Here is a 21,338-nt window from a genome sequence, read left to right on the forward strand (position 1 = left end):
CTCAACCACTTTTTCTCAAAAGACCTTAAAAATGTATGCAGCAAAACGGGCCAAACCCATCTTGCCTGGCTACAAGGGAGAGGCATTTCTGTAGCTCTGAACTGCAGATTGCTGCTAGTTCCTACCAGCACTAGGCAGAAATACTAAAAGAGTTTTGTAGCTCTGTACATGAGCTGAGAATATAGCAGTTTAAAATATGGGTACATGGTATTGTGTTGTTTTTTTTTCTTACTGTAACTTTTTTTTTTAAAGTTAGCAGAGTTAAGGCTTTATCTCCTTAACTGTTATCAGTGCTGATTATTATACTATGTATATTTCTGTATTTCGTTAGTGTTGAGACATCTTTTGCACATCTTTCTTGTGGCTAAAGCATTTCTAATGCTGCCACAGACAACCAAGAAAATCCTACCTGCAGTATCTGACAGTTTGCCACATTACACTCAGCTTAAAGAGCATTTAACAATAACCTTAGCTTGCTTCATTATGCAAGGCACAGACAAAGTTTTCAGGCTTGGCCACTGTCACTTAAATCAAGAGACCACTTCATTCTGCAAAGCTGGAGCATGTGCCTTGCACACCTCGCCTCCGGTGCAGCCACTTTCTCTGTGTGGATCAGAGCCAAGGGATTACCAGCCAGGAAATTAATTGCCAAGGGGATTCCGACACTTACGGTTAGTAAAAAAAAAAAAAAAAAAAAAAAAAGCCTGAACAAAGAAGTGTGGTTTATATCACACTCTGAAGGCGCCAGGCACTAGCTCAGATAGGTTTTGGATGAGGGAGAGTTGCAAAGTTGCAGGCTTCTCGCTGAGGCTGCCCTTCGGTTTTCTCCTGCAGACTTGGGGGCTTGACTGCCAGCGCAGGTCTTCCCCTTCAAATGGCGCCAGCTTGGTACACGGAAGATGAGATGGATCTTTGAGATAAACCAGACTGTTTAGGATTGATTTTTAGTTACCAGAAGCACCTGTAAGTTCACTGCGAGTAAATTAAAGTTGGTGTGCGGAATGCAGGACAGACAGAAAATCGGCTTCGGCTCTTTCCTAAGTGTGTTAGGTGATACCACCTTGTTCTACTATAAGCTCCTACTCAGTTTTCATTCCAGTTGCTCCAACATAGGGCTGTAGTCTGGCTACAACACAGTGCCTGTGGTACGTACAAGAGAATAGAAAATGTTATCCCATGGCACAAGAGAGATAAAAGAATATCAAGGAAAACCAACTTCTAACATATGATAGAGACCTGTGCTAACCCTGACTCTGCTGTGATGTGGCTGGGATGCCCAAGCCTAACAAGGGTGTGAAAGATAAATTCTAAATGGACGTTCGATGGACAAAAGCCAAGGGGGGTCTCAGAGGAGCAATAAACTGTTGTGCATGCTGAAGCTTTTTAGAAATGTTTCGTAGAGATACTAGAAAGGAAGAGCCCCAAATATCTCCTCCAATTGTCATGATGTCATGGCTGCAACACAGTGCTGCTTGTTACCCACTGATGCATTAATTCTGCCAGCATTTCCTCTGTGATGAAACGAACAGTAAAACATGCATTACCTAGTGAAGATTTTGATAACGCTTATCGCTGCCAGAATTTTTCTTTCTAGATTCTGTGAAAAGCGTTGGGTGTTTTTAAGTCACTGTATTCCCAGCTTTCTCAAAGTTTTTTTTTTTTATGCATTTAATCGTGAAAAGTGGATCAGGCATTATCTCCTGATCTAACCCGCAGCTTTCTTAGATTATATATAAGGAGACATCTCTGTGCATTTCTTGAAATAAATCCCTCTATTCAAGACTGCTTCTCTGCAAACAAAGTATTGGTATTTTTATTGTATAGGCAATTTGAATGTATTCATGCAGTAAGCACAGAGCTCTCAAAAATAATAAAATTAAAAAGACTTCCTGATTTACACAGGTAAGTCCCGCTGAGAAGTATATTTTCTTTCATTTCAAGTGTATCAGCGTTAGTTATGCTGTAATCAAAGTATTAAGAGCAGAAGAAAGTGTGTGGTTTTACAAAATCTGGTCCAATATTTTTTCTAAACGAATTTCGTACTGTTCAGCAAGTCCTGTCTACTTAGTCTGCTTAGTGTTACTAGCTGTATGTTTAATACACCCTGAGGAGTAGAGTCCATTTAACCGTCTGACATTTACCTTGCTATTGCACCCCATTAGGAGCACAGTCTTTTCCATTAAAAAACAAAACAACAAAAAAAAAGTTTTGTTGTTTTTTGTTTTTGTAAGGGATCAAGTATTTTGCAAATCCTTCTGTGTAGATGGATGACCCACTGTACCAGACTGGGAGTTTGGAAGTCTTCAAAATTTCATTAAAATGATACTTTTTGACTTTTCCTTATTCTGTCTTGCTGTACCCTTTCATAGATTTATAAGTTGGCTCATGAGATTAAGTGGTTTGTCTCTGCTAATACAGAATGATATAAAACTGCTATATTGCATGCTAACATTTTAACTCAAAGAGCCTGTTGGTACTAACCTGCTTGCAGCCCATTTCCAAAACTGGGCACTGAAAGGCAGTATAAATTTTAACAGATTTTTGTTATTAAAGCCATACAATTTCTGTAAAATAGCTCTGGCTTTATATATTCATTTTGTGTACTACAGTTCTTGGGATATTTTGCTGGGTTCTTTTTTACTTGCATTTCTTTCTGCTCTAGGCATCTTTACTATTGAGCATTTATTTCTTGGCTCCACCATTCTGGTCTGGAATGTAAAGGTTAGAAATCTCTTCCCATTTTATTTTCTCGTTAACATGCCCTATTTTAAAGGAAAATGTTATTACTTTGAGCATAGTTTGAACCCACTGCTCAATAGCTAAGTATAAGAGCTGCTAAAGCCCCACTCCTGCAGAGAGCTCAGTGTGGTTGGACCCATTCGAGTTTAACAGGCTCTGAGCCCCCATAAGAGCCCATGTGAGCGGAGCAGCTCACAGAATCGAGATCTCATCTCAGCTAGGAGCAATGACTGGAATTTATCAAAGCCAAACAATACAGGGGGAGAATAGTTAATTTCAGGTTTAATATATACAGCAGGTCTGATTTCCATTGAAGTCAGATGAGTTACGGTGGCAGGAAGGAGGCCTATAGACTTTTGTCTTCTGCAGCAATGTGAGAAAACATCTGAAGTATGTAGTACTTCTACCTCGTGTGGTGATGTGCCTCTTGCAAAACTGAGCTGGCATTTTCCTTCTTCATGCCATTTGCAAATACAATGAAATATCGTAGTGTAATGCTTCTTTATGGTGACTTCCTTCTGCAGTGTGCTGGCAGCAGGGCTTTCTATGCCAGTAAGAAAAGCCCAGATTTAGGCTTTTAAGTGTGTTACACTAACACCTGTACTAGTGCAAGGAACTGAGGTGTTCATGTAGACATATATATGTATATATTTAAGGTAAGTCCTGTTTTTCTTGCGTGTTTTTGTTAAAGAGTGCACACAGCTGTGTGTGAGTTCAGGACTGTAACGAAGGAAGTCAGCCATTGCTCACATTGGATACTGCCTGTGAGGAAGTTCCAATGTGAGGATTTTAAACTTGGTTTTCGTGGAAATTCTCTAGCAGTTGCATGCAAAATCAATTTTTATCCCTAAATGCAAAGATCATGAAGCAGAAAATTTTGAACTTGAGCCTCAGGTAGTTTTCTGTCCTCCCATATTCAGTCACTTGCAGAAGGTAACAGGCAGCGTATTTTCCATGCAGCATTCACAGATAATGTGAGACCTGCTGAAGGGTAGGTTTTCAGTTTTTACCTTCTTCCCCATCCAACTGTAGGAAAAACTCTGCCCTTGTTCGTACACTACTGTTTTGACTAGATTGAGAGAGGAATGTGTAACTGATGTCTTGGGGAGCGTGGAGCTCCTCTCTTGTAAGGCTGCAGCAGGAGGAGGCTTTGTGCCTCCCTGCAGTCATGCCACAGAGCTGTTTCCTGAAGGCAGGAATTGTTCTTGCATCTCACCCTGTAGCATTTGGGTCTGTAGCCAGCTCACAGTAGGCCTGTGGGGAGAGCTCGTGTGCATGTGTGACAGAGAGAAAAAAGGCAGGGAAAGAATGAAGGAAAGCAGGCAGAACAGGCTGAAGATCATCAGTGCAGGGCTAGGTATAGGACTTGGGAGCAGACACCTTCTGTCACTGCTGCATTGTAAAGGCCAACAGCAGTCACATCACTTGGTCAGCAGTGGGTTTTAAATCTTTTAGCAAGTGGCCTTTCTTTAGACTCTTCTTCCAGCCCTATCCTTATGAACCCAGCTTGAATGCTCCCTCATTACTGCAGAGTTTCTCCCTCTTCCCTCTTCTTTTCTCTTTGCTAGTCTGTCTTGAGTCTCTTGGTTTATGCTGCAGGCACCAAATTAACCTAATTTGTATCATATGAACTTTACACCAAAGACGGGTAACTCTTAAATGTGGATGCAATTTGGGGACCTAAATGGTAAGAGCATAAGAAATACAAAGTAAAACTGAGCCAAACAGGGGTATGTTAAATCATTGTTCTTAAAGTGATTTCTGCAATATCTAAACTCTCGTTGAAGGTGAAGTTTATAATGGGGTTCTACCTTTAAGGCTGCCTTATCCAAAAGAGATGACCCTGCAGCAAAAGGCTTTCTTTTGCCCAGGTCTTGTAGCTTAGCCATTACACGTTCAGCACAGCTCTGTACCTGTGCAGGCAAACGTGCACAAGGAGAACCACGAAAGATGCTGGAGCTAGTGGAAGATGGAGGAGAGTTGTTCGCACAGTGGGGTGGAGCACGTAATACAGAAAATTGATCACCAGGGAGCACTGTGGTGGAAGCAACCAAGAGGGCAGCCAGAGTAGAAAAGTAATGCACGCAGTGGTTGGGTTAGGGCAAAGTGGTTGGGAGAAATGCCATGGGCAGACAGCTTGCAGCTGGCCCCTTTTACCCTTTCAGGAGCAGTGGGGATGTCTCTTCTTCCCTATGCCCCAAGTCATCCTCACAGTCATCCTGTAACATCTTTCTTCCCTTCAACAGCAGTTCTCAGGAGAGGAGGGCATACCCTTGGAGGGCAGAGACATAACCATAGCATCCCTGTTGGAGGACAGCTGACTTGAGCACGTGCTTCATGGTTTCTGCTTTCCGTGCATTCACTTCTCTGCCACAGCTCTCTCACACAGATGCAACTAGCCCTGTCCTTCCACATGTCACAGAGAGAGGGGGGGGGACTTTTTTTTTTGGTTCATTAACATCACAAAATATGGAAGCTGTGATACCCTGTTTAAAGTAGGGCAAATGCAAGACAGAGCATCAGTGCTGGAGGAACTTGCAAGGCCCAGTTATCACAGCAGCATGTTCTGAAAAATTATTTCCATATACTTGGAAAAAAGAATAAAGAAAGCATGAATTCCTCTAACATGCCAGTTTCACCTATTAACCTCCCAGCTACTAATACAAGAATGCAACTTTCAAGAAAGCGATGGCACTTGATTTTTAGACAGAGTTATGGAAGGCAACATCAGAGAAGAAACAAAGCTGAGAGTCATCAAAGCATCTTTCCTACTGCTGTAAAAGTGGAATGATTAATATCCACGACATTTATGTTAATGTTCTGGCAGAATCTCATTTATTAAATTTTCAGTTTTAGGAAATAAAGATGCAGTTTTTGCCCATTGCTTTACAGCTGCATGCTTTTACACAGGAAATCAAGAGAGAGCTGTAAAACATTGCCCTTGATGGAGCTGCATGTTACTGCTAACAGACTTAACTGTGCCGTATATGTGAATATATGTGTATTAAATGAAACAAGAACAAGATGTGATGTTATTGGGAAAGAATCCTCACAATATCCCATAAGTTCCATTCCCTCCACAAAATATCTCAAAGCCTACCAAAAAGCTGTCCAAAACCTGGAAACATAGACACAGCCTAAGAGAGCTGGTTCTCAGCCTGACGAGCAAGCTCTGTTTTCTCTGCTGGTATTATAGCATATCCATACTGTATAACTACTACATCAGAGATTAAAAGAAGGTCATGCTGTATTACGAACCGCTGCCTTTATTTTTAGGATTAGATAACTTTTCTCTTCTTTTCCTCCCCACTGATTCTCTTTATGTCCTAAGGGCAGATCCTTTCTCTTGGGTCAGGAATGTAATAAGGCAGGTTTTCCTCTCTCCAGGATATTGTGTCTGTCTCACTGTGTTTAAATTGCCACAGAAAGCTCTTCTGAGCAAAATACAGTATTTTCTTTGTACAGGAGCCAACGATTGACGTATCCTTGGGGACTTCTCTGTCTTTAGCATTTAAACATACAAGTTGGATATGTTTAACCTATTGATAGGCAACAGAGACAACTACAGAATTTATTGCAGGAGAACAAAAGGAGAAGCAGAATGAAAACATTTTTTTATTTATTTTTTAACTAGTGGATTGAGAACTTTTGTTGCTGTTGTTAGTGTAGAGAAATGAAGAAAAATAATCAGACCTATATTTTCAGCTGAAACAGGGAGGCGAGAAGAAAACAGTCCTGCTGGGTTTTGTCCTTTGAATTAGCATATTCCTATCTGTTAGTAATACAGCATCACATTTAGAGAACAAGAGTTCTCCAGGCCCATGTGTAAGATCCTGCAGCATCTGGAGTCAAAAAATGACTCCTACAAAAGGAGTAGTAAACTTGTAGTAAACCGCACAAAATGCAATTTTTTAAATTAATTTTTAGTAGTTTGACTTATTAATTTTTAGTAATTTGACTGCTCTCATTCCTTCTGCATTCCTGGCTTCCAAAGTTAAATAGCCCATGAGACAAGAACAGCCACTTTCTGTGTCTTGCCCTGACCCCAGATCTTTAATACATTTTAAAATATGGCTGTAAACCTAGTCTTCCCAGTGGCAGCTGTGCTAGCCGAAGACAGCTGTTGGCCCCAACTGTTTGTTGCATCTCCAGTAGAGGCATGGTTCCCCTGTCTGTCCTTCATGTGGGAATGCTCCTTCAGACATCGCAGTCAGAATGAGCCATATTAGCACAAGCCATTCGGACCAAGGTGAATAAGGAATTTATGAGCTGTTGAGGCACTGAAGTTGGATGTGCAGCAACTTCTTCCTAGGGAAAGGTGATGAGCTGCTATGGGGCAGAAGACATTGTGCTTCCCCACTGTAAGCATTCAGCACCAGCATCTTTTCCTGGGGCAGAACATGTAAGTTGGAAAGACAACATATTTTCCTACTACATAGCATTACACTCCACACCTGTGTGGAAACGTGGCGCTGGGTGAAAAAAGAGAGAGAAAAGTTTGCTTGGTTGAGGTGGAGAGGTTCCTGATGGGCTGTCCAAATAATTTTGTAGTGTAGGCAGCCACCTTGGAATACAGGTGTGCAAGATGGGAACCATCTCTCAATCTCCTTTCCCCACTTACCTTTTTTTCTTACTGTTTCCGTCCTTTCTTCCACCTATCGGTTTCTGTGCTGCCCTTTTCTAGCGCCTGGCATCCCCTTCCATCTACTTCTGCAGGCTGTCTTAAGTTATAAATCATCATTATTTTTCAGTTGATTCAGGCTTCTAATTTTGATCCCTCTCTTTCTTCACTGACTGCTGTTGCTAGTTCTCAAGGGACAGAGACAGGAATCCAGAGCAGCACAGGAATAAATGAGCTTCAAGTGTGAATTCAGCTGCAATGCTGGCTGACGCCTAATTTTTCCTTGCAATTATGTATTAGGTCACATACAAAGAGTTCATATATTAAGTTTGTTAAACTGTGTAAGTTATATTCCCTATTTTCCACATCCTTTGCAACTCTCTGAAATAACGCCTTTTTGACTGAAACTTCTTTTATTTGGTGAGTTGATTATTTTTCTTAATGGAATGAATAAAACCTTTCTAGTCATGCTGGAGTTATAAACACTCGTGCCACATATTTAGTTGTACTATTAAATAAGTCGCACTCCTCTCTCATATGTAATCCCAAAATATCTGACTGCTGACCTGTGGTCTGCCACTAGTCCACATCGAGGTTTACATTCATGACCAAATCTTGGGGGAGAGCAGGGGGCTTCATTTGTTTGTAGTGGAAAACTTTGAAAATTAATTATTGAGGTTGAATGACAAGATCAAACACTGCAGAGTGAGGAGTTCAATGTGTGTGCAGACACAGTGTTTAGTCCATTCATTATACACAGAGGAAATTGCTGGGCAGTGCTTTAAAGATCCAGCTGATTTTAACTGTGGGTGTTGCGTTTCAGCAAAGGTGTCAAGATTGTCAAGGCACTGAGCCGCTTTGGGCCAGATCGGGGGACTGTATAAATTGTCATGTTGCTAATTAGCATTAGTAAATATCTGTCACTAGAGTATTTCTTAAATCTTCTATAAAGTATGCAAGACAGCTGCAAGGACTCTAGTGGAATATGCGTCCAAAGGAAAGGAAGCAGGAGTGGAGATAGTTATCTGAGCTTCTCCACAGGCATGTGCCTATGCAGAAATGCTGAGTTCTTCATGTATAACTATGGCTTTGACTTGGCTTTAGGAACTGAAAGCGGCTTAGGCATTTATGCCACCGTAAGGCTTTAAAGCAGCTTAAGTGCTTCTTCTGTCTTAGGAACTAAAAATGACTTAAATACTTATGCCACCCTAAGGACACAAGGTCAAAAGCATACTCTTGTGGTTGTTTAACCTGGTTGTGTCTGCAAATGATCTTTAGTAGGGGAAGGACAGAAGGGATCCATACCTATTTTCCAGCAGATAAGAGGAAATTAAAATGCATGCATTGTTCTAACAGAGTGTCACAGAGGTTAGCAAGAGACTCGATTGCAGTGATTGGAATGTGTCTGAACAGTCTGCTGGGGATTTCACTCTACAGAGATGCATTTTTTTTGCCTCCTCACAATGGGATTTCTATTGTTGCAGGGTATTTCCTGCCTCACCAGGACCTCCTTTATACCCTGACTTCTTTACAAAGCTTTTGTCTGTCCATCTTGCCATGGATCATGGAGTTAATCTTTATCGAGATGTTAATGAGATGGTAGGGGAGGCCTGGCTGATGTCGTCTCTTAGTTGCCTGACTACCTAAAATGGTATCGAGGAGCAGTGATGAGCCGTGGATTGCATCCCTGGGGAGCAGGCAAGCATGGGCACTTGCTTAAGTGCTGCCCTGTCACTTTGCTGAATGATGATGCTCTTTTTACAACTGCTCATCCATCTCAGGAAGCTGTGTGGGTCAAGGACCTCAACAGTATGCATACTGCTCAGGAAGGAGCGGCTACGTTCAGTGGGAATCAGAAATCTAAATACTTCAGTGCGTGTAGTTTAGGTTTTACTTTTCCTGAGCCTTAAGTCTCCATCTCTAGTGTGGCTGCAGTAGCAGATACTATTTCCCAAGGTTTGTTGTTAGGAGAGAGAAATTAACAAGTATGAGGCCTTCAGGTGCTTTGTAAATGGTCTCAAGTAACTATCCAAAGAGAAAGAGAGATCTGTACTTACATCTACACAGGGTTAGGGAAGTCTGAATGCTGTTATGCCAGGTCTGGTTAGCTCTGGTGTACTTCGTACTGTTGTGGCCAAGGAGGTGAGCTCTGGCCTAGAAGAGGTGAAGAGCAGGGCTGGGAGGACTGCTGAGGTGGGACGGGATAGCACAGTCCTGGAAGCAGCAACGAGGAACGTAGGCACAGAGTGACAGGCACAACGTGGGGACTTCCACAGCTCGAGCCAAAGCAAGGTAGGAGACAGGGAGCAAGGACTTGGTCATCGTAGAGAAGACCAGAGGGCACCAGTTCATTTAATCCAGCAAGTGAAGGCAGAGAGGAGAGTATAGTCTGTAGATTACTTGGGGGTGAGCTATGAAGAGAAATAAATACCATGCAGGGATGTAGCTGTTTAAGCTGAAGGGTAGCTTTGGCACGAGAACAAATGAGTATAAATTGGCCGCAAATAAATCGAAGCTAGAAATGAGTTGCTAACCAGCAGAGGAGTGAGTTCCTAGAGCAGCTTTCCACTGGGGACAGAGGGAGCAGAGTACCAGCACAGAAGATGAAGCTTGCTGGGTTCATGAACAGGATTACACACAGTGGAGCTTGCCATAGCAGGGTGGGCTTGATGACCAGGAAGCCCCCTCCTGTTTCTAACTGTACAAATCTCCATCCCCTCTGCAAAACATGTAAATAGGAGTGTTCCCTGCGGGACCAACAGGTCAGAGACAACTAATCCCCTTCCAAACCAGCCTCAGAGCCGCTGAGTCTGTTAGTGCTGGACACAGTCTCTGCATATTTCCCCTGTGCAGCTTGAGGGCTCTGCGACTCCCTCGTGCAGCTGCAGGATAAGCTGTATTTACCAGCTGTCCCACTGCAGTGCTTCTTCACAGTTCGCTCTTCATTTCCTACGTACCAAACGCAGCAGCTCTGCTGGTTTGAGGGCTTTTCTTTGGCAGCACAGTTCAGGGGAAGATGGTAGATGTGCTAGAAGACGCTTTAAGTGCTTCTTCTGCTTAAAGTCAGTAGTTAGGTTTAGCGAGGAGCTATTTTATTTAGCACCTACTTTTTAGTTTTTAAAATACAGGGGAATAACTGAGAGGCTAAAAAAGCCTAAAATTGTCATTGTATAATTGAAATTAGAGCAATTTTTGGCAATGCTGATATGATGCCTTCTTACTCAATTTACCAATGTAGCGTGGTCCCTTCCTAGTTTTTTCCTAGTGTATTCTGGGGTAGTGTGTTCAGGGTAGAAAGCAGCATTGCCCATTTTTTCTGCTTTATCCCTCAAATGACACTTCCTTTTCAGATGTAATCTCAGTTGCAGGTGACAATCACTCTTTTTCTGTTGTTCCAGCTCATTCCACTGGTGTGAAGGGCAGGCTTTCCTGCTGCTGTTTGACTACTGTGACAGCACATGTGGCCTTTGTTTATGTATTGAATAACTAACGGTACCAGGCAGTCAACTTGGATATGCTTATACATTGCCTTTATTCTAAAAAAAAAAACACATAGCGGAGGGAAGCGAAGCACTAAGATTATTACAGGTCCCACTTCCAATTTCATCTCATTATCTGCTGCAATATGGAGTTACATGCAGAGTGTGCATTGATCGTCTAAGAACATGTATTTTCCAGCGTGTTCCCTTTTAAAATAATGTTTCTTACTGTGTAAGCATTTATGCTTCCAGGATGATGCAGGTTGTGCTTCCAGATGCCAGTTTTTGGAGCTTCCTCAGCAGAGATGTCACACCAAGTTCAGCCTTAATTTCAATACATCTGTTGGCTGTTTCTTGTACTGGAATTGAAATCTACCTCAGAGCTTCCTTCTTCAAAGTTAGGGCACTCTAAAACCAAAATCAGTGTAGAGGTCAGCTCCCTCTGTTCACCTTGTAGCCAAATGTTAATAGCAGCATTCTTTAAATAAAAACAGCAAGGACAGACTGAGGTTTGGTAAAAAGCATTGAAATGGCATGAAAGTGACTGGAATTCTGCAAATGATCCCTGTTTAGCAGCTTTTTAGAGCTGTATGCAGTGGGATATAGCTACTAGAATACCAGCCTTTAGCAGGGCTTTTTTTTTATTTTATTTTTTTTTTTTTTCAGGTCAGAAATTCTTAATAGTTCTGAGCTGGTGCTTCAGAGCCTTATATTAGCAAGCCTGACACTAGGGAGTAATATCGTTGGCTTTCATGCGCCTATTTACTGTCATAAGGATTACCAATGTAAGTAAAACTTGCAGGTTTGGGTCTACAAAATTAAAAGAGAAGCCTTTTCAAAGCCTGAAACTGCATCAAAATTCAATTTTACCAAGAAAAAAAAATCCTTCTGATCTAGTCCCTGGAATGTGACATTTCATGGGTGTAATAAGGTTACAAACAGATTATAAATTGAAACCCTATAAATCCTTATTGTACTGTACCAAAGCTTCTGCTTTGCATAATACTCTTATTCCTGACTGTTCTTTGTTTTACAAGCTCAAAACTATTCATTCCCTCTCATAATAGAGAACTGGGGAGTCAAAAACACCATGCAAAATCCAAAGGTAATTATCTGAGTCAAAGAACCTGAATGCCAAAGTTCACAAACTTCTGAACTTTTCTAATTGCTGTTGTTTGCACAGGGAGACCTCCCCCTTCCTTTAAATGTGCTTTAAATATTGAACATTGTTTTCTGCCAGATTACAATCATTAAAAAAAATCCCTGTACTGTAGATTTAGTACCTGTTTTATTGGTATAGTACTTCCTAGGTGTCCATAGCAGATGGCCGATCAGTTTTCCAGTCACACCTTGGGTGTGCAAGGGTATTTGAATCTGGCCCTACGCAGTCAGGGTAACAAAGGCAGTTCTTACCTGAGAGCAATGCTGAGTTCTGCTGTTGTCCTCATACTTGTGCTCATTTCATGTGTAGCAAGGCTCTTCTTCCAGACCAGCCTTCCGCTATTCAGATGCTTCTGTAGGTCTGCTAAAACATTGCCCTGCTGCAAAAAGCAATTGAGAGGTTTGGTCAGACAAAAAGCAGCGGAGGCCATGTGAGAGCTACAGAAATTACCCAGATTAGCAGATGATGTAATGAGCTCATTTCTTCTGGGTTTTACCTGAAGGTGAGGATCCTCAGAGGGGTTAAATGAGAACAAGATGGCTTTGCAGGCAAGCCCTCAGAGGCCTCTTGGAGCATCAATGCAGCGAACAGGAACAGTGCAAAGAGGGGGTTGATTGTAGCCAGAGTAGAGGGAACAGGAAAGGAGTGACAAGGTAAGAGAGAAGAGCAGGTGACTATGGAGTGACACAGTTACACAGTGAAGTGAAGGTGATCACAAGATGCTTGACAGATGAGACAGTGCAGTGATGTACAGAGGTGGATGATTCAGTCATGATCCTGGGTGAGCTTTTTCAGCAGCTGCAGTGAGCCTGGACAGGAGAAGGGATGAGGAAAGGAGCAGCTTGCCCATGAGAAAGGGTAGATTTAAAGGATGCTCACACTGAAAAAGGCTACATTTCTGGAGGCAAGGTGCAAGCTCATTTGGAGCGACAAAAAGTGTCCTAAAGAGAATGTCTCTGAAAGAGCATCCACAGTGTGTGTGTCCACTCAGGACAGGTAAAGAGGACTGCTGTTGTGAACTGATTGAACCAGTTTTGAAGATTTTCTATCAAATAGAAAGACTTGTCTTATCCACCCAATTTTATATTATATACCTCTTAGCCATGTAGGTTTAACCAAACAGCTCACAGTCTGTAGTATTTACAGGAAGGTGTGGCCAAGAATGTATTAAGTTTTGCCCCTTTACTTCTTTTTCTTTCAAGCAAGAAGAGCACACTTTAACCTAATTTTAGTGTTCTGGTTCTATTTCACAATGCTGGGCATCTGTACGCGTTTGGTACAGGCGTGCGTAATGCAAAGGGACTATGGAGACAGGCATTTGAAACATAAACCCCTGCAGATTACATGCTGTACTTTGTCCAGCACATCTGTTCTGTTCATACACTCTGTGCACCATCAGAAACTTTAAGAAATAATAATAAAGTTTCAGAAAGAGAAAAGAGCAGTCATCTTTTACAGGCAACGCACATGTGTTTGCCATGGGGATGCTGTATAATTCCGAACATAAGTGATTTTATTTGGTTTTCTGATTGTTTTCAGGACCTTAGAAAAGATGGGGATTACCTTTCTTTCTATTCCAGTATGAACTACTGAGTTTCTGTATGGCTGGCTTTTTCTGCAAGCTACTTATGGAGCAGATACTGATTTCATCTCTGTGCTACGATCATGTATAAAACTCTGGAAGGAGCTTTTCTCACATTCTAATGAAAATAATCACATTTGCTGAGAAATGCAGCCATCTAGTGGCACAGATAAAATGTTGTGGTAGAAAACACAGCAATGATGAAGTCTCTGAGGCAGCGTTTCTCAAAGAGACTTTGGGAGGACGAGTCAGGTAGCTCCTGCTGAAATTCCAGCCTTTGTGCACCTTTGAAAGTCCTGCTGTAGGATGCTTTTGTTGTTTTCTGAAGTTGTGCAAAAAGAAATTCAACAGTTACGCCTTAATAACTTGAGGCTGGCCTTTGTTCACCCGTCTGTTTTTGCTCAGAATCTGAATCAGCGAGAATTAAATCTGTATTTAAATACTCTGCCAAACTGGATCGTGATGAAGGTAAACAGAGCAAGCTATTTTTCTGAAAGAGTAAAAAGGTACACAGCCCTGGGCTGACTGTGGATCTGCTCATATAGATTACACTGACCACAAACATGACGTGCATGAGTGTCAGCAGGCCCAGGCCCAGGGTAGTTGTTCTCAGAGGCTTTCAGGTAGGTCATGCTTCACAATGGCAAAAGCTGGCTTGATGGATGCTTCTGTGCTCAGAGTTTTTAGTTACTGGACTACGTAGGGTTTTGTTTTCCCCACCACAATCTATACACTAAGCCAATACTGAAAGAAAACAGGTAATAAGGGAGTGAGTTAAAAGATTTGATGGAAACTTGGTTTAACAATGGTGTTGATTTTTGAGGTTGGAGGACATCTTTTTAAAGGCTTGATTTTGTAATCCTTGTTTGTGTTGAGTGGCACTTAAGGCTTCCCTCATCCAAGAAACCATTACTCAATGTGAATCATGTAAGTGGTGCTGTGCATGAGATTATCCAGGACCCATTTAACAGCCTGTGTCCCTGAGGCCTGATCCCAAGCCTGTTGACGTCAGTAGAAATGAATTCATGGGCCTTAGTGGACTTCCAGTGTGATGTGTAATTTAAACCCTGTGTTCTCTTTGGAGTACTGACAATCTTACTTTTTTGGCACCTCAAGATCTCAGTTCACACCTGAGCCTCTGTTCCTCTTTCAGTATAAGTTAGCAGTAAGGCCGATGATGAAGTTACATTTCTATTAATCTGTGATCTGTCTTCTACCTGAACAGCATATAAACAATGACCATATACATGGTGAGAAGAAAGAGTTTGTGTGCCGATGGCTGGACTGTTCCCGGGAGCAGAAACCATTCAAAGCCCAGTATATGCTGGTGGTCCACATGAGGAGACATACAGGGGAAAAGCCACACAAATGCACTGTGAGTAAAGGGCTCTGGGCTTTGAAAGGGAAGCTGAGGCTTCCTACAGGGAGCAGAACAGCATAGATGCTGCATGTCCTGACCTCTTGTCCACCAGGCATCTACTGGGGAAGAGATTGCTATGTCTGCTTCATTATCCAGCTGGCCCAGATGATAAGAAGTTTAGGAGAGGGGATTCACTGGATAATTTGGCCCATTCTTCAGATTTAGAGAGCAAAAAAGCCCCAGGGGCAATATTACACAGGGCTCAATTTGCTTAATTATTTAAAAGCACTTTCTCTTACAAAGCTACATCTGGGTATTATTGCTGGCCACCAGTCTCCTAGTGATTTTGCAGTGGATTTCTGTCTTAGATGAAGTATGCAAATACTGTCCTCTCCTATAAGAGAAGATTTACATAGTGCTGGAGGCATTTTAACTTGAGATATGATGGATTTTGCAGGGGTAAATTTAAAATCCAAGAAATCAAAACAAAACTAAATTGCGCAAGGTTATGAAGGCTTGGAAAGTTTCTAAATTTTTATAGGTCAGCTTTTACCATTTCTTGCAAGTACAAATATTAAAATTAATCCAGACTTGTCTTACTTCTTGTCTGCAGTTTGAAGGGTGTACGAAGGCCTACTCCAGACTAGAAAACTTGAAAACGCACTTGAGATCTCACACTGGAGAGAAACCATATGTGTGTGAACACGAAGGCTGCAACAAAGCCTTCTCCAATGCATCCGACAGGGCCAAGCACCAAAACAGGACTCATTCCAATGAGGTAAGTAAACACGGCTTCCAAAAAATAATAATAAAAAAAAAAATCCTGAGTCAAAAAGATCTGCAATGTAGTCATAGCAACTTATTACAGAGGACAGACATAGAAATCTCAGCAACCTGAAGGGGATAAATATTAGACAGCTCTTACCAGCACAATCATCTTAGTGTCACAGGGATCTAAAGAATCTATAGGTCATTTTATTAAGTGTGAGGGAATGGAGGGTAGAAGGGAGGCGAGTATAAGTATGTGTATTAACCAGGGAAGTGTTTGAAGCTGACATGCTGTGATCATTTTTCCCTCTGGAGCTCTCTGGGCTCATTCAGCCCCTAGAGCGTGTCCTCTTGCCTTGTTGTGTGCTGACATCTGGTGGCTGTCGAGCCACAGTTCTTGCTCGGGGAGGAAAGGAGCTGCAGCCTCTTGCACTCCTCACCACTTCCAGCAGAGCAAGAGCAAAGACTGCGCAGCCAGGCTCCGCAGCATCTTGCAAAGTCCTTTGCAGCAGCTGCTGACAAGTATAGAGAAGTCTGCAGAGGCTGGAAAATTTGGGTTGCCATAGAAGTTCTGAGTTATGCATTTTCCCTCTTCCCTGGGCTATTTCACTCTTTCTGTCTATTCAGAAAAGACCTCACAGAGCAGGGATGCAGTGGTGGGAATTTGTTCTTTTCCAGAGAAACTCACTGTGGCAGTCACAGCCATCTCACCAACTCTCAGTGTAACACCTCTGTGTGTTTCCTGTTAGCGCTGACCCCTTTTTATGAGTTACACCATCTTGGTGCTTTGTCCCTCTTCCTGTTGCCCCATTTCAGGTTACACAAGTTACATCATCTTAATCTCATATCTTGGGGGAGTTCAGTCTCTGTTGATCTACTTCTGTAACAAAGTGACACGCTGGGTGGATGAGGGAGAGGCTATGGATGTGGTCTACCTTGACTGCAGTAAGGCTTTTGACACCATTTCCCACAGCATTCTCCTAAAGAAACTGGCTGCTCTTGGCTTGGACTGGCGCACGCTTCGTTGGGTTAGAAACTGGCTGGATAGCCGGGCCCAAAGAGTCGTGGTAAATGGAGTCAAGTCCAGTTGGAGGCCAGTCACTAGTGGCGTCCCCCAGGGCTCGGTGCTGGGGCCGGTCCTCTTTAGTATCTTCATCGATGATCTGGACGAGGGCATCGAGTGCACCCTCAGTAAGTTTGCAGATGACACCAAGTTAGGTGCGTGTGTCGATCTGCTTGAGGGTAGGAAAGCTCTGCAGGAGGATCTGGATAGGCTGCACCGATGGGCTGAGGTCAACTGCATGAAGTTCAATAAGGCCAAGTGCCGGGTCCTGCACCTGGGGCTCAATAACCCCAAGCAGAGCTACAGGCTGGGAGATGAGTAGCTGGAAAGCTGCCTGGCAGAGAAGGACCTGGGAGTATTGGTTGATAGTCGGCTGAATATGAGCCAGCAGTGTGCTCAGGTGGCCAAGAAGGCCAACGGCATCCTGGCTTGTATCAGAAACGGTGTGACCAGCAGGGCTAGGGAGGTGATCGTCCCCCTGTACTCAGCTCTGGTGAGGCTGCACCTCGAGTACTGTGCTCAGTTTTGGGCCCCTCGCTACAAGAAGGACATCGAGGTGCTTGAGCGAGTCCAGAGAAGGGCGACGAAGCTGGTGAGGGGCCTGGAGAACAAGTCCTACAAGGAGCGGCTGAGGGAGCTGGGCTTGTTCAGCCTGGAGAAAAGGAGGCTCAGGGGCGACCTTATCGCTCTCTGCAGGTACATTAAAGGAGGCTGTAGTGAGGTGGGGGTTGGTCTGTTCTCCCACGTGCCTGGTGACAGGACAAGGGGGAATGGGCTAAAGTTGCACCAGGGGAGGTTTAGGTTGGATATTAGGAAAAACTTCTTTACTGAAAGGGTTGTTAGGCACTGGAATGGGCTGCCCGGGGAACTGGTTGTCACCATCCCTGGAGGTCTTTAAAAGACTTCTAGATGTAGAGCTTAGGGATAGGGTTTAGTGGAGGACTGATTAGTGTTAGGTCAGAGGTTGGACTGGGTGATCTTGGAGGTCTCTTCCAACCTAAATGATTCTGTGATTCTGCTTGACCTGTCCCCTATTATGCCTTCACCTTCAGGCTAAATCAGAAAGTTCTAGCAAGGCAGGACATATCTCCACGCTGACTGTATGGTTCTGAAACCACACCAGCTGCATTCATTTTCACGGCAAAATCCTTCTCTAGCTTTCTGTCAGGCCTGTCACGAATGGGCTGGCAGAATCTAGGAGCATTCATCTTGTTACAGTTCCGTGGTCCCTGCAGCATCCCTTGAGTCACAAGGAAAGCAGAGAGCATTGCACATACCTGAATCTGCCCTGTCCTTAGAGCATGTGGCCTCAGCAGCCTAACAAATACACTGAAGCCCAGCAGCTACTTTGTGTATTGTCACCAATATAGAAAATACAGACGGATGTTCACCAAAGTCTTACCCATATCTGACTTCCATTTTGTGCACTGTCTGAACCAATCTGTTTGTTGTGTAACAGCAGTTGATGAATAAGATCCTCACAAACTTGCAGACATGCTGCCTGTTGTTTCATGTCAAGCAGTAAGTCACCAAGAAAGGTTATCTATCGCACATCATTTCTGGTAGGTGCAGCAGGAAGGACAATTGAAAAATTCCCTTCACTGTTATCGGGCTAACATCTTAGGCAATGTATACTGATGTAGGGCCTGCCATGAATGCCACTGGAAAGCATCGACCCAATTCAGCACTTCCTCACAGTCCTATTTTGATTTTAAGTAACCTATAAGCAGATTTAAAAGCAGCTCAGATATCTTGATGAAGATCTGTCATAACCGTAAGAGAACTAGCTGATGTACGTTTCCATAGCATCTTGAGAAAAACCTGCCTCAGTAGCTCAGCATCAACTTTACGTTACTAACAATTGACATTTTTGCTCCCATTCAAGTCAATGGGAGTTTTTTTCCACTGACGTCAGTGGAAGCAGGCTCAGGCCATAGATAGCTATTAAGAAGCCACATTTGTCAAAGTCTCCCTAGTGCCATGTATAAACAGACCGAAAACCCCTTTAAGGAACTCTGCATGAGGATCTCTTTTTTTCTTGAGGGTTAGTGTAAATAAGACTAAAAATAGTAGTTTCTTGGAAACAATTCAGTAATAAAAGTGAGTGAATGATACTTTGTTTCCCAAGGCAATTAGAGTGTTTAGGAAGGGCTCAACTCTTCCTTTCTAATCCTCTCATAATATAAGAACAAAGAAAGTCTTGGTGAGATTACAAGACAGTACATTTACTTTTCTCCACATTGCTTACTGAAAAAGTGAAATTCATAGACAAAGGAAGCTAGTTTTAAATAAAGTGAGTGATTAGTTATGCTAGTAGCAATAATATTACTATTGAATATATTGATGCAGTGTGAAAATGCTTGTGGAATTGAGTCCTGTGCTTTGACATTTAAACTAGTGATCTGACAGGGCCAAGAAAGGAGTTCTTCCTCAGATACTCCTGCCTGAAAAAATGTCCCAACATGTTCTGAAGGGGATTGTTTGCCTCTGTGTACTGCAAACAGGATATCAAACTGCTGAGAGCAATGGACAGGATTCAAAGTTGGGCCAGTCTTCATAAATTCATAAATTGCCATCGCTCTCTTGGCTCTGCTGCTGTGGTAAATCAAAGCTGTGCCAGTTCGTATCATGTGAGGCTCTGCCCTCTGTAAGCTGTGCAGCATTAATGAGTACCTTCAAAACCAGGGGAAATCAATAGTTTTGACTAGATGCAGTCACTCTAGAGACCATAAATTAGATAACAAATTCACTGTGAAAGTGTAGAACTGTAGCACCAGCTGTGCTCCGAGGAGTTCTTCAGGAGTCCCATATGGAATTAAATCTAATTTAAGTGTTTTTTCCTGGCTTGGCAGAAACCGTATGTTTGCAAGATCCCAGGCTGCACAAAGCGCTACACAGACCCCAGTTCTCTCCGGAAACACGTGAAGACCGTGCATGGCCCGGAGGCACATGTCACCAAGAAGCAGCGGGGAGATATTCACCCGAGGCCTCCGCCACCCAGAGACCCAGGCAGCCACTCTCAGACACGATCACCGGGCCAGCAGACTCAGGGTGCAATTGGAGAGCAGAAGGACCTCAGCAACACTACCTCAAAGCGCGAAGAATGCCTCCAAGTGAAAGCGGTCAAGGCAGAAAAACCAATGGTATGCAATACACCGTGCCATTCCCTTTGTCCTTTCTCTCTTTATAACGGCTTAATAATCCCTTTATGAAATGCTCAAACCCATAAACTCTAGCTCACAAGGTTGGGTTTTGTGAGGTTTTCCTTTTCGTTTACATTGTAAAATGTTTTTAAAGCCTAAGAAATAGCAAATAAAAAGATTACATCTAGTCTGTGCAATATGCAGTAAGTGCAGTGCTGGCAACTCTCACAATAATTGTTTCTCTTAAAACTCCATCTTCTGGAATCAGCATATTATGAGAAAATCATAGCTTTCATTTTAAAAAGGCAGTTTTTTTCCACTCTCCTGTTTACAGAAGACAGTTAGAGAATGTGAATGCTGCAGGCTCAAAACCAGAGCACAAATAAAACAGTTCAAAATACTACAGTGATAACGTTGACAATGGTAACTATGGAGAACCTGGAGAAAGAATCAGATTTTACGGGCTTGAGGTTGTCAAGTCTTAACAAACTGTATCAAACTGAAAACGGGATAAGGTGAATATCTTTAACAGCAGGAAGAGATATTTTGATAATATTTGATCTCTGTTATGATGTGGCCTCTTATGTTAATGTGATATTTAATCTAACTTGACCAAATTAGTCTAATTTAAGTAAATTAAATTGAATTAGTAGTTGAATGTTGAAAGGACCGTATTGCTCTTCTTAGAGCTTCTGGGTAATATTTATTCCATTTTCTGACATGCTAAATTAAATTAAGAAGTTCTTCTTTCATCTGCCTGCATTCCGTGGACCATCCTGTCCACAATGGTTAAAACTAGTAAAGGCCTTTACTAGTTTACTAGACCTCCATCCTTTTCCATGTCTGGGTCCACAATTCATCTGGATCAACCCTTGGGCACTACACCTATGAGGCCTCCAAAAGCTGCTCATATGGTTAATCTTCGTGCTGTAATTCAAAATGATTACTCAGTGAAATACAAGTTACTGCTATGTTGTGCTGAAGGCTTATGCCCAAACGGTGGAATATTAATCCCGAACTCGTAAACTTACAAGGACACAGAGTTAACTCCCTGTGAAGTCCCAAGGAGACCCTCTGCTCTCTTTGGTGATAGCTACCTTAGATTACAAAGGAACAAAACCCATTCACCTCTTGCCTAGTTACCTCAATCCATAGCATTATTGAGGTATATTGAGCTGTTGAATATAGATGGTTTCAATATGAATATAACTTGCGTCAGAGGGATATTAGTTCTGATTACTTGCATAGTGTTTGATATTTCTCACTGAAAGTATCTTCTAAAAACAATCCTGTGTTTCCTGTTTTTTACTGCATGTATGAATTGAGATACGCTTTCTGTTTTTTAACTAATCCGATGTCTTTTCTGTCTAATGCTCTTAAATGTCTTGTTCTAACTTCCTAAGGACAGTGGGTAATAAGGT

The 21,338-nt window shown here is 42.5% G+C and overlaps 1 protein-coding gene across 2 annotated transcripts in view; it reads left to right on the plus strand.

The window, feature by feature from the left end:
• Nucleotides 1–21,338, plus strand: part of GLI3 (GLI family zinc finger 3) — a gene marked incomplete at both ends in the record, with an annotated part of 191,625 nt that overhangs the window by 164,663 nt on the left and 5,624 nt on the right. For both annotated transcript variants that reach the window (XM_084306660.1, XM_084306661.1), the window contains 3 exons: nt 14,809–14,958; nt 15,557–15,721; nt 19,627–19,917. In XM_084306660.1, the coding sequence (XP_084162786.1) occupies nt 14,809–14,958; nt 15,557–15,721; nt 19,627–19,917 (606 nt within the window). The remainder of the gene's footprint in view (nt 1–14,808; nt 14,959–15,556; nt 15,722–19,626; nt 19,918–21,338) is intronic.

Source organism: Netta rufina (assembly GCF_964035555.1).
Source record: "Netta rufina genome assembly, chromosome: 2".
NCBI classification, from domain to species: Eukaryota; Metazoa; Chordata; class Aves; order Anseriformes; family Anatidae; genus Netta; species Netta rufina.